Genomic DNA, 13,877 nt, shown 5'->3' with positions numbered 1-13,877 from the left:
GCGTGCACACTCAGACACTGGTACTCACCACTAAGCAAAGAAGTCGCGTATGAGCCGAGTCCGGATGTCCTCTTGCGGCTCCACATCCTCCACATCACTAGCCCCATTGCCAAGCCCTTCGTCTTCCACGGGTGGATGGTCCTCGTCATCTTGATCCAGGATGAGTGGCACAGCTTTCTCAACTGCCATGTTGTGCAGCATGCAGCAGACCATGAAGATCTTGCAGACCTTCGCCGGGGCATATGGGAGTGCGCCGCCGGTCTTGTGTAGGCACCTGAATTGGCTCTTCAGCAGGCCAAACGTCCTCTCTATCACTCGCCTTGTCCGGCCATGGGCGGTGTTGTAGCGGAGCTGGGCCGGCGTGATGGGGTTGCGGAGAGGTGTGATCCGCCATGGCATGTTGGGATAGCCAGCGTCCCCTACATGGGAAGCACATGGACATCGTTAGAACAGGAGAAGCGGTCGTGCTGGAAGTCTACGCAAAATACAGGACAGACAGACTGTACCCACCAACAACACGTGCTCGTTCGTTGCGCAGCTGCGTCATCATTTCAGGCATCCTGCTACGCCTCATGATGTAGGCATCGTGTGCTGATCCTGGGAAACGAGCACAGACATGTGAAATCACCATGTTGGACAGACACACCACAAGGGCATTGATGGAGTGGTAGTGCTTGCGATTGCGGAACGCTACCTCCTGTGCGTGTGGTGGTACCAAAGCTACATGTGTCCCATCTATGGACCCAATGACATGGGGCATCCCTCCCAGGGCATAGAATCCACGCTTGACCCCAGTCAACATTTCAGGGGTTGGGAAATGAATAAACTCATCCAGGTGAATCAACATGGCCTCTAAGAAATCATGCAGCACATGGCAGAACATGCTCTGGGACATGCCACCAACATGAGCTATGGTATTTTGAAAGGTACCCGTGGCTAGAAAATGTAGGGCTGCCATTACCTTCAGCTTGGGTGTCAGTGCCGTAGGATACCTGTGCAGCGGTTGCAGGTGTGGTGCCAGTCTCGCCATCAAATCCAGAATCAACCGTTGGGGGAAGCGGTAGCACCGGATACAATCATTCTCCCGCATGGCAGCCGAGTACGGAATTGCTCGGGGAAGAGGCGGCGCCCTGCAGGAATTTGGAAATGACAAGGAGGTGTGAGTGCACCACAACAACAAATAATTTGTCCTGAGCACATGTTAATCTGTCTATACACATATGCGACATACGGAGTGAGGTATGTGCCACATGCCCTGGACACGTATGGCTGGCAGGTGACACTCCTACCAAGACCCAGCGACACACGCAGATTGACAACCTCCACATGCCATGGCATGGGATTAGCTGTGTCCCAGTGCAAGTGAACAGCCAGACGCAAGACAGGAGTGACATACACCCACACATCAGCAGAAGTAGGATGTCGATTGCAGAGACTGGTAGCGGAACACTAGAGCCACAGGTCACATGACATTACACTAGGACAGGCCACACACCTTGCCATGAAGGTGCACATGTGATGACTCACCACACATTCATAGAGAGGATGCAGACATGTCCTTGTTACGCTACTCCGTGTCCCATGCATGCATACGCACCTCACATCCGATACCACATGTGGCCTGGTGTGCGTGACAGTGTGCCATGGCCATCTACACACAGACACATGTTGGTTGCTGCAACGGCTGCAGCTTTTGAGGGAGCTCAAACATCTACCTAATGTGAACCCCCCACACATACATGACATAGTCACATCGTGCACCGTGGGTAGTGACATGTCAGGTGTGGTAACCCCTGTACCGGGCCTCAGGGGACACTTCCATGAGTTGGTGTCCGTGCCATGCCAGTGACGCTCATGCCAAGTATGCAGTACGACATGCACACATGTCAAAGGAGTCAAGGGCTTGCCTGGCACACATTGCACCGTCACACATTACATATGTACACATCTCATCATACATCTGGTGCCTTCTCCACTCAGGAGTATTGTGCCACATCACACCCTTTCACACCTGTGCCCCACACATGTAGTACTGCCCAGACAATGCCTTGATGTCCATCCATGGACAAGTATGTCAGCCCTATCCCTTCCTGTGTGCTGCCTGTCACCACTGTGATGTGTGAAAAACACCGTACTTCTGCTAAGAGGGCCTGTGTACCTTCCCGTATCACTATGGGAGTGCTGCCGTATGTGTACCCATCGTGATGGTGAGCGTACAGGCGTGTGTACGGTCCGTACCAATACGAGTACGCATACGCAAGAACACTCATAGTGGTACGGCCCGTACACACGCCTGTACGCTCCCTATCACTATGGGTGTCCTCGTGTATGCGTACTCGTAGTGGTACGGCCCGTACACACGCCTGTACGCTCCCTATCACTATGGGTGTCCTCGCGTATGCGTACTCGTAGTGGTACGGCCCGTACACACGCCTGTACGCTCCCTATCACTATGGGTGTCCTCGCGTATGCGTACTCGTAGTGGTACGGCCCGTACACACGCCTGTACGCTCCCTATCACTATGGGTGTCCAAGCGTATGCGTACTCGTAGTGATAGTGAGCGTGCAGGCGTGTGTACGGTCCGTACCACTACGAGTACGCATACGCTTGGACACCCATAGTGATAGGGAGCGTACAGGCTGTGTACGGGCCGTACCACTACGAGTACGCATACGCGAGGACACCCATAGCGATAGGGAGCGTACAGGCGTGTGTACGGGCCGTTGCTATGCATTTGGAGTGCCCTAGGAACCCGGAACGCACCGTACCTGTGTGTGAAGCTCCAAATTACATAGGGGACACATGGGGGACAAGTATTAAGGCCTACATGCATGCTGGTTGTCATGGAGACCAAGTTTTAAGTTTGAATTTGTTCTGGAAGGTGCACAGCAGAAGTCAGTTGGAATGAATCTACTTTGTTGCAATGTGTTTGTGGGGTTGACATCATGCTGACGAAAAAAACAGAATAAGAACCCACTGACTGCTAGGTTTGAAGGGATTGGAGGAAACATAGGATGCAAATGTGAGTGACCAATCACTCTGCACTCCTGTGAATGAAATGGGCCAGCAAGGCAGATATAAGGCAGCCAGGTCCCATGAGGGAGCATTTGCCTGCACATCTCTGTATTCCACGACCCAGCTGCTGCTACTGATTCCCTGGAACCATGTCAAGGGCTGTGGAGAGGTCACAGCCATTCACCCTGGAGGAGAACATGGCTTTGGTGGATGTGATCCTCCCACAGTACCCCATGCTGTATGGGCGACCAGGTTATCAGGTGAGTGCAGTGTCCACTGGCACAGACTGTGTCCCTTTTTTGTGACTGTGACTTCTGCCATTGTGTCCAGGTGTGACACACATGCTATGTACTGTAGGGGGGGTCCCAGGGGGGGGAATGCCTGATGTCTCCCAGCAGTGCCCAGAGACAGGAGGGGTGGGTGCCTATCACTCCCAGCAGTGCCCTGAGACAGGAGGGGTGGGTGCCTATCACTCCCAGCAGTGCCCAGAGACAGGAGGGGTGGGTGCCTAATCACTCCCAGCAGTGCCCAGAGACAGGAGGGGTGTGTGCAGAGTCCTCCCAGCAGTGCCCAGAGACAGGAGGGGTGGGTGCCTATCACTCCCAGCAGTGCCCAGAGACAGGAGGGGTGTATGCAGAGTCCTCCCAGCAGTGCCCAGACACAGGAGGGGTGTGTGCAGAGTCCTCCCAGCAGTGCCCAGAGACAGGAGGGGTGGGTGCCTATCACTCCCAGCAGTGCCCAGAGACAGGAGGGGTGGGTGCCTATCACTCCCAGCAGTGCCCAGAGACAGGAGGGGTGGGTGCCTATCACTCCCGTGTGTGCAGAGTCCTCCCAGCAGTGCCCAGAGACAGGAGGGGTGTGTGCAGAGTCCTCCCAGCAGTGCCCAGAGACAGGAGGGGTGCATGCATGTGCAAAGTTGAAGGAGTCCGTCACACACCCAGCTGATGTAGACACAGCTCAGCACCATATATTGGGAACACCCTGCAGGGAAGATGTCAGGGTACACAGAGGAAGGAATACACCCTGGTACAATTCCACCATGCAGCAACTGCGTACATGGACAGAGAAACCTAGCTAACACCGTGTGATGGCACACAGATACCAGGGTCCCCCCTATGACCAGCACACTACTACATTTCCCACACACCCAACACATGATCACCACCCAAATTCACGTAGCAGCCCCACCAACAGCAATATCAGTAAAGCAGTAGTGTTCAAAGGAAACAAAAATGGCTTTAATCAGCATTATCTAAAATTGTTTGTTCGTAGAAAGTTCAATAGTTACAAAGCCCATAGGGCAGTCCAGAAGTCACAGCTGGATGGGGGACACAGTGGGATGCGTGTCTCCTAGCTTGCCTGCACAGTTACAAGCCGTCGTCTTCCACAGGGGTGAGGGCATCATGTGGGGGGGAAGGAACAGGCACCGCAGGGACAGGAGGGCGAAGGGTAGGCGACGTGGGTGCAGGGATGGAGGACTCCACCACAGGGGGTGGGGCAGGGCCAAAGGTGGATTCTAGGAGCGCGCTGCACACCTTGGCAAGGTCCTCCAGGGACTCCCCTGCACCCGAAGGAACCACAGGCCCCAAGGAGGGAGGGGGGTCAGAGGGATGGGTCGCAGCGCCACTGGGGGAGGGTGTGGACAGGGGGGGGACTCAAACACCCTGACCGTGGACTTCCTTGACCGCTTGCGGGGTGGTGTCAATGTGGGGCTCAGGGACAGAGCGGCCATGAACGAGTCTTTGGGCTCTGCTGGGAGGACTCTGCACACACCTCTCCTGTCTCTGGGCTCTGCTGGGAGGACTCTGCACCCACCCCTCCTGTCTCTGGGCTCTGCTGGGAGGACTCTGCACACACCCCTCCTGTCTCTGGGCACTGCTGGGAGGACTCTGCACACACCCCTCCTGTCTCTGGGCACTGCTGGGAGTGATAGGCACCCACCCCTCCTGTCTCTGGGCACTGCTGGGAGGACTCTGCACACACCCCTCCTGTCTCTGGGCACTGCTGGGAGGACTCTGCACACACCCCTCCTGTCTCTGGGCACTGCTGGGAGGACTCTGCACCCAACCCTCCTGTCTCTGGGCACTGCTGGGAGTGATAGGCACCCACCCCTCCTGTCTCTGGGCACTGCTAGGAGGACTCTGCACACACCCCTCCTGTCTCTGGGCTCTGCTGGGAGGACTCTGCACACACCCCTCCTGTCTCTGGGCACTGCTGGGAGGACTCTGCACCCACCCCTCCTGTCTCTGGGCTCTGCTGGGAGGACTTTGCACACACCCCTCCTGTCTCTGGGCACTGCTGGGAGTGATAGGCACCCACCCCTCCTGTCTCTGGGCACTGCTGGGAGTGATAGGCACCCACCCCTCCTATGTCTGGGCACTGCTGGGAGGACTCTGCACACACCCCTCCTATTTAACAATATGTACGCTTTGTCCATACACGTGTGTGGGTTTGCTCCATGGGGGTACGGGTCGTACTTACACTGTTGGGGTGGGGGTACTCTCCATACGTCCGCGGGTGAGGGTACGGGTCGTACTTACACTGTTGGGGTGGGGGTACGCTCCATACGTACGCGGGTGGGGGTACGGGTCGTACTTACACTGTTGGGGTGGGGGGTACGCTCCTTGCATACGCGGGTGGGGGTACGTGTCGTACTTACACTGTTGGGGTGGGGGGTACGCTCCATACGTACACGTGTGAGGGTACAGGTCGTACATACACTGTTGGGGTGGGGGTTCGCTCCATACGGACGCGGGTGAGGGTACGGGTCGTACTTACACTGTTGGGGTGGGGGTACGCTCCTTGCATACGCGGGTGGGGGTACGTGTCGTACTTACACTGTTGGGGTGGGGGTTCGCTCCATACGTCCGCGGGTGAGGGTACTGGTCGTACTTACACTGTTAGGGTGGGGGTACGCTCCATACGTACGCGGGTGGGGGTACGGGTTGTACTTACACTGTTGGGGTGGGGGGTACGCTCCTTGCATACGCGGGTGGGGTTACGTGTCGTACTTACACTGTTGGGGTGGGGGTACGCTCCATACGTACGCGTGTGAGGGTATGGGTCGTACATACACTGTTGGGGTGGGGGTTCGCTCCATACGAATGCGGGTGAGGGTACGGGTTGTACTTACACTGTTGGGGTGGGGGTTCGCTCCATACGTCCGCGGGTGAGGGTACGGGTCGTACTTACACTGTTGGGGTGGGGGGTACACTCCTTGCATACGCGGGTGGGGGTACGTGTCGTACTTACACTGTTGGGGTGGGGGTTCGCTCCATACGTCCGCGGGTGAGGGTACGGGTCGTACTTACACTGTTGGGGTGGGGGGTACGCTCCTTGCATACGCGGGTGGGGGTACGTATCGTACTTACACTGTTGGGGTTGGGGGTACGCTCCAAGCATACGGGGTGGGGGTACGGTCCGTAAATATCCGTCCCCACGCTATGTGATGCTTGTGCGGCCCGTACCCAGGCCTTTGCCACGTGGGTACGAGCCGTCCCGCCATTGTTGGGGTGACGTAGGTGTGGGCATGGTACGACTCGTACCCACGCTCTTGAGGCGCGGGTACGGGACGTACCTGTCTGGTTGTGTTGTCGGTTCGCGTCGTCAAGAACTTCCGTTGTGGCGGTCGCTGGCTTAGCTGGACACGCCCCCACCCCCTCGTAGTGACTAGTGCCTGAGGGTCAGGTATGTCCAGGGCATGTGTGCTGTGTGACTATGGTGGGGGTTTTGTGGCCTGCCCCTGGTCCTGCCCCCCCCCCTTTCCCCCCTCCCTTTGTTGTTCTGACCTTCTGCGGCGTCTGCGTCGTAACCTGTAGAGGAGGTCGACTGCTATGAGGGCCGGGATGACACGTAGGTTCGGGTCCATGTCTGTCCGTCGCGTACGGGTACTCCTTGTTCGCGTCGTCCTGTCTGTCCGTCGCGTACTGGTACTCCTTGTTCGCGTCGTCCTGATTTCCCGGCAGTTTTTGGCTGCCGGAAAATATTCACCGTGCGGGATGACGTCGGTGCGAATCGTAATTCCTGGTTCGTGAATGGCAGGCTGCGAGCGTCCCGACGTCAGGTCGGCGCTTTCCCGGATCGCATTTGTATGTTTATTTTCGTCGGTCGGGGTTTTGTACGATTCGTACGGAAATGGTGTTTCCGTGCGAATCGTAATTCCATGTTGGTAGATTTTGACGACCGGGTAATTGTCGGACGGAGAATATGCTACCGGTTTTTACAGGATCGTGATTGGCGCCATAGTCTGCTTATGCCCAACAATGCTTGCTTTTAGACGCTCATTATTGCGGGAAGAATGGATAAGACTTGGAATTCGATCTTGCCGCCAAGCCATAATAGCAGCTTTTAACCCGGATAACACAAAGTTGAATATCGGGCTAACAAAATTTGTAACTAAAGCATTAAGCCAGTTGGAAGCTACCAGGGCCACCAACCCTGTCCTATTAGAGCTGAGGGAAACTCCCCCATTGAGCGTACCAACGCCTTGTCCGCTGGTAACAAATCGTTGATCGTACCTGGTTCACAAGTCTTTTAACAGCAATTAAGAAGTCAAGTCGAGTTTTAACCAAAATGTTATTTTAACAGTTTTTAAGAAATGTATCCATTTTATGAATACGATGCATGCTTTTATATTGTAAGGTTTTAATTTACCAACAATAAAGTTTTTACACCCATCTGAGGACGTTGGGCCATTTTGGAATGTATTCTGGGGGGAGTAAAGTTCACGGTGTGCACATTATGTGGTTCCATTTTCGATGATGCCCTTGTCCTCAAGCAGCTAAATCTGGAACTTGCACTGTGGCCTACCCCCCTGTACTGTGAGGGGATTTTAATGTTAATTTGATTGGAAGGGAACTCCAATTTGGTATACAAAAGTATAAAGGTAGGAAACCTAGGGTTTTTAAGGCATTATACCACCTGTTGTCTGATCATGGCCTGATAGATATTTGGGGCACACTCCATATGCTAGATCCTGGGTTCACGTTCTACTCTCATCCGCATAGTAAGCTAGTACGGCTTGATTATTTCTTTATATCTCCTCTCTTACTCACAGAAGCTAAGATACAAGATTTCCCTAGAATCACTTCCGATCATGTGCCAGTAGTGCTGGACATTCCCGCACTTGGTACATGTATAGCCCCAAGGGTTTTCACATTTGATAGGAAGCTCCTTTTGGAATAGATTTTTTGGCCACATGAAGGTTTGAATTAAGGACTTCCTCCAAAATAATCCGCACTTATCGGAGTTATGATTTGCATAAACAAAAGCAAACTAAGCTAGCAGTTCAGGAATTATATGGCAAACTTAAAGCAGCTGAAGAAAATCTTGCATGGGAGATCTCGGCTGATAAAAATATTATGGATTTGCAAACATATGTTGCCAGATGTAAGGCTAATATTAATTTGTTATGGAGCAAGTAGATTGCGTTAAAATATCAGTTGTATAAAAAAGATTGCTACGAGTATGGTGAGGCCACAGGGCGCTGCTTGGCTCAACACTTATGCTCAAAGGAGGCAGCACAAAGAATAGATGGCATGAAGAATGCTTTGAGCAATATCCCCAGGAGATCCTCAAGATTTTCCATAAGTTTATAAAGAGCTATACACAGAACAGGATACGGGGCGACAGGCTAGGGATCTGGGGCTCCAACATTTATTGCTAGAGCAGTTGGATCAGGAGGAAGCTGGGATTTTCGATAGCCCTATCACCATTGATGAACTGGAACAGGCTATTAATAGCATGACGCCTGGAAAGGGGGCTGGGCAGGATAAGCTTCCGTTGGAGTTCTATAGGACCATTTTTCAAGATCTTAAAATGGACATGCTGGTCAAACTGGGGGTGCGCCCTGCGATCTTGGGCTAAGGCTAATATTGTTGTATTTAAGAAGAAGGACAAACCATCTGACCTCTTGGGGTCCTATCACCCGATTTCCTTCGTTAACTGTGACGGGAAAATCTATGCCAAAGTTCTAATGAATCGATTGGCTAAAGTCATCTCCCTTCTAGTCTCTTAAAGACAACACAGTTTTATACATGGTAGGGGACGGTGAATCATATCAGCAGGGTAGTGACCTTATTCAATATCGCCCAGGCTGAGTCCAGGGACCTAGGTTTGATCCTGCTCGATGCCAAAAAGGCATTTGATTGTGTTGCGTGGGATTTCCTATGGGGGTCCTACAGCAGATGGGGTTCGACCAGGGGTATATTCAGGCTCTAGGGGTTTTATATCGATCCCCTATGGCCAAGATCTGTTCAATGGGACTTGAATCTGAACCAGTACAGATCTCCAGGGGCACCCAACAGGGGTGTCCCTGCGTCCCGCTGCTGTTCGCTCTGTATATTAACCCTATTTTAAATATGTTGGAGAGGAGTGCCCAGATCAAACCTTTTTTCATCAGGCAGGATCACTTCTGTGTTCTCGCATACGCTGACGACATAGCCATCGTAACATCTGGTCCTGTCACAGCTTTACCAGAAATTGACCATTTGACACATAAGTTTGGCTCTGTTTCAGGCGACAAGTTGAACACAACCAAAACACAGATACTCTGTATGAACATAATCCTGGTTAATGATTCTAGAGCCGTTAATGAGGTTACATATTTGGGCATTAAGATCAGGGTGTGTTTAAAAGAGCTGGTCAAAGTTAATTAAGGGGCTATTATTGCCAATGTGAAACAACTATTGGAGAGATGGGAATGCCTACACCTCTCCTTGGTATGCAGATCTAATATTCTGAAAATGAACATATTGCCCAACGTATTGCATTTCTTTAGATCAGTACATTGGAACTATCTCGTGGGCAACTCCAACATCTACAGTCACTCTGCACCAGATTTTAGTGGGCCCCGGGGAAACCAAGCAGAGCAGCACGATTCATGACTCTTCCTCGGGATAGAGGTGTGTGGTCGGTCCCCGACTTTGCATTCTATTATTATGCGTGTATTTTATCAAATATCCGTATACTACTGACTAAAGAAGAAGTGAACAATTTGGCCAGGGACCCTTCTATACATCAGATGGTTTTGGGGACTGAGGTTAAAAATTGTTTGTGTAAAAGGATAGATGGCAGTGATCTATAAAAAACCTGTTTTAAAATTTTGGGTGTGGTCTTTAAGGTGTGGAAAATAGTGCAAAAAAACCTGCAGATTGAAGGGCTGTCATTTTATACACCCACCTCCGCAGTAAGGATACTCCCTTCGATCTTCTGCTATCAGTTGATAGATAATTTGAGACTCAAGGGCATCACGCAAATTGATGATTTCTATGAGGCCTGGGGGCTATGCTCTTCTTTTTCAAGCTTGGCGGACAAATACCATCTGCCTAAGAATCAATTTTATTACGTTTTTGCAAATACGTGATTTTTTAGGTAAACAGCCAACTATGATGATACCGCATAAGATAGTAGAAGTTATTAGTCGCCAAGAAAAAATCGGGGCTCTTTATAAAGTGTTGCTAACTTCTAGGATGGATGATCTAGACAAGCATAATCTTAAATGGGAGAATTGTCTGGGATAACAATCTGTGTCCCTAGAGAAGTCGATCAATATTGCAGGGAAACTTTTTCTCGTGGCTAATTTAAAAGCCCAGCATTATAAAACACTGTTTAACTTGTACCACACCCCTGCAAAAATGATGAAATGGGGTGGAGTGAACGACGCGAAATGCTTTCGGTGTGGCGCAGGCAATGCTGACATTTCCCATATATTCTATTCATGCGAAAAATTGGCTCTTTCTTTAGAACAAATGGAAAGGTTTTTATCCGAGGTTACTGGAGTTGTCATAAAGATCTTGGCCTCCATGATGCTTCTACGGACTGGGGAAGACCTACGGCAAGGGATGCTGATGCATAAGGTTGAGTATTTAATTTTTATTGCCACAGCAGTAGCACGGCTGTGTTTAGCGTCTATTTGGGAACAGCCTGATGCACCATCTTTTGAAATGTGGCGCGCAAGGTTCTATAGTATCTTTAATCTGGAGTTTAGTCTGTACTCTGTTAAAGGGCCAAGAAAGTATAAACTTGGTATGTATATATGGGGGTCGATGATAGATCTTATGACTGGCTGAAATGTATTTATATACCGGGGATATGAATTGACACTGTGTTCTGATTTAAGATATGTATGTACCTATTTATTCTTGTTCTTGTGGATTGTAATAATAAAAAAAAAAATCGAATACCAAGCAGTTCTACCAGTAGTGGTTACCTGATGAGGTGAGGTTATCCATTTCTGCATGATTTTCAGCAAGGGCGTCGCATTCCTCTGTTGCTCCTTTTGGTGGAGTAAAATTAGACTCCAAAGACTGATGAAGGACTGTTGATGAGAGGTTCCTGTAAGGAATGCTTTCTTCCACTGAGGCACAAGATGCTACCACAGTCAATGGATTATATGTGTCCTGCTTTTTAGGTGAACCACAGAGAGACCACAGTCCTGTCGGAAAAGAAAAGTGCATAATTGAAACAAGAAGGCAAGGATTTTGGAATATATTCACTTAAAATATTATTTGAAAATATTATTTTTCATAATTCTGCTCATCAGATAATTGCAATATTTATTTATTGAAAACATGCTATAAGTCATAGTGGTTATGGAGACTTTACAGTTTCAATTGTAAGCAAGTACCTTAAAGAGGTTAGTTTCACAATTTCGTGGAATTTGCCAGGACATGGTTAGCAAAGGAGAATTAAGTAATGAGTATTGGTCATAGAGCTTAGTTAGTTTTCCCCTACCAAGCAACCTTCCAAGACAGAGGATTTAAACTGAAGCAGAGGGGCCGGGGACTCAATGAGATGGGGAGTAAAGGAAGCAGGGAGAGAGAGAGGGAGGAAATATTCCCTCCCATGCACTGCACAACAACATCTAACATAAGCAGTGGAAGGACACATCATCTTATCAGAACATTGTGAAATTGAAAAGCTCCGGCGAGGGAGAAACACAAGAACAGGGAAGAAAGCCATGGAATTAGGATCAGGGTAGTGAAATAAACAATAAAGTCATCTAGTCATGAGCAAGTGCCTGACCCAAAGCCCATCCTAATTGTATGTAATGTATGGAAACAACAGAACTTGTCAATAGCTGAGACCTAAAAATAAGTTTACACGCAACATAAGAGGCAGAGGATATGAGTTTTGTGCAGGCATCAATGCATAGCACAACAATATAGGAAATATATAAATGATTTAAAAACAGTTACTTAACCCTATAGGACGTGACCGTGAGCACTTCTCACAGGACGGTGTGTACTTGTATGCCATTGTTTGAAGTATCCAGCAGCTCAAGTTAGTGTAGTGAATAAAATATAGCATGACATTGTACATAATAGAAAGAACATCATTAGCATCATTTAGAAACTCGGTGAGAGGTTTTGTCATATGATTTGGGGACTTCTTAAATAGGATGTTCAATCTCTGCTGGCGCAGTTCTCATGTCTGCTCACTCGCCGATGCACATTTGACGTGTACATCATTGAATCACAGGAGAGAACCCACAGAGTGCATCACGTTCTAATGGAATATGTCTATTACTCTGGTCACGGCTGCTAAGAACACTGATGTTCCCATTAACCAAATGCTGACTTTTCTGCTCACACCACCTTAGCAAAATGGGAAGATGTTTTCCTATTAAATAAACCAGGCCAAGATAACTCTGTAGAGACTCACCTTTGCCTCCGGCAAAAATAACAGCATGCATTAAATGTTCAGCCAAGCTTTTGATCACGGTGGCTGCACTTTCAGTCCACAAAGCATTGCAGTTACTTTCCATTGAGTTTTAACATGAGCTAACCGCATTCTTTTTTCATTGAATTCTAACATGAACTAACCATCATCTTTTGTTGTTTCTCTCTGCTCTCTCAAGGTACGTTTGTGGCACCTGGTTTACAGACACCACTTAGGGTCCGATTACGAGTTTGGCAGTGTGGCAGTGGGACCACCCTGCCAAACCTGCGTGAGAACTGCCTGACATATTATGAATTTTTTAGCCACTTGAAGGCTGTTCATTTGGCGTTCCCAAGACAGTGCCTATTAAATAGGCACCGCAATGGGAACATCAAAGGCAGTTCCAGCACAGCATGTACCGTGCCATGCTGGAGCTGGGGGTGCATTCACACAGGGGGGCACATGTTGTGCCTCCCGTTGTCATCCACATGGAGTGAGGCACTCTTTCCTCACTGCCACAGTTTTCATGGAGGAAAGACCTCCATGAAATCAGTGGCAGTGAGGAGAGTCATAATATGCTTGGCGCTACAGTCCTGCCAAGAATATTGCTGCCTCAAGACCACTGCACCACCGCTGGAAAATTGTGGTTCCCTGGTGGAATTAGCGGTCCCATGGCGGCAGAAGACCACCACCGCCACCTCGCCACAAGTCTGGTGGTCCAAGGACTGCCAGACTTTTAATTAGGTCTTTAATGGTATTGAAGATTGTCCCTTTATTACCTCTGTATTATCATTCAAAACAGGGATTCAGACTTATGCTATGTACGTGTCATGTACGTTACTCATCATTACCATGTAGGTTAGTCGTCATGACCCACGTATGGGTCATGCATGTTAGTTGTTCTGATTGCTTTAGGGGTAACTTAAGGTCAAGCTGGACCATAGCAAAGTCAAAGTTCAGGCTGACAGCTTTGGAGAGCTGGCTGCTACAACACCCATGCAGGCTCGGGGTGAACAAAGTACCTTTCCTGGGCGCAACTGCGAGTTGTGTCGGGAGATGAGTCTGGAGATGTGTCGATCCCGCAGGTTGAGGATGCGTTGATTCTTCTCCACACAGCGATGGCAATCGTTTCTGAAGGTGAGACACCAGGCCCATTGGTTCTGTAGAGCGAGGCACTGAGATTTCTCCACGCAGTTGAGGG

General features: G+C 49.9%; 1 protein-coding gene across 1 annotated transcript in view; it reads right to left on the bottom strand.

Annotated features, from left to right (window-relative positions):
* Positions 1 to 13,877, bottom strand: part of C1_2H10orf90 (chromosome 1_2 C10orf90 homolog) — a 561,981-nt gene that overhangs the window by 269,397 nt on the left and 278,707 nt on the right. Inside the window, exon 4 of the mRNA XM_085622763.1 lies at positions 11,226 to 11,450. Coding sequence (XP_085478889.1) covers positions 11,226 to 11,450 — 225 coding nt within the window. The remainder of the gene's footprint in view (positions 1 to 11,225; positions 11,451 to 13,877) is intronic.

Source organism: Triturus cristatus, chromosome 1_2 (genome assembly GCF_964204655.1).
Source record: "Triturus cristatus chromosome 1_2, aTriCri1.1, whole genome shotgun sequence".
Lineage (NCBI taxonomy): Eukaryota > Metazoa > Chordata > Amphibia > Caudata > Salamandridae > Triturus > Triturus cristatus.
Note: the sequence above shows the minus strand (reverse complement) of the source record. Positions and strands in the feature narration are given on the sequence as shown.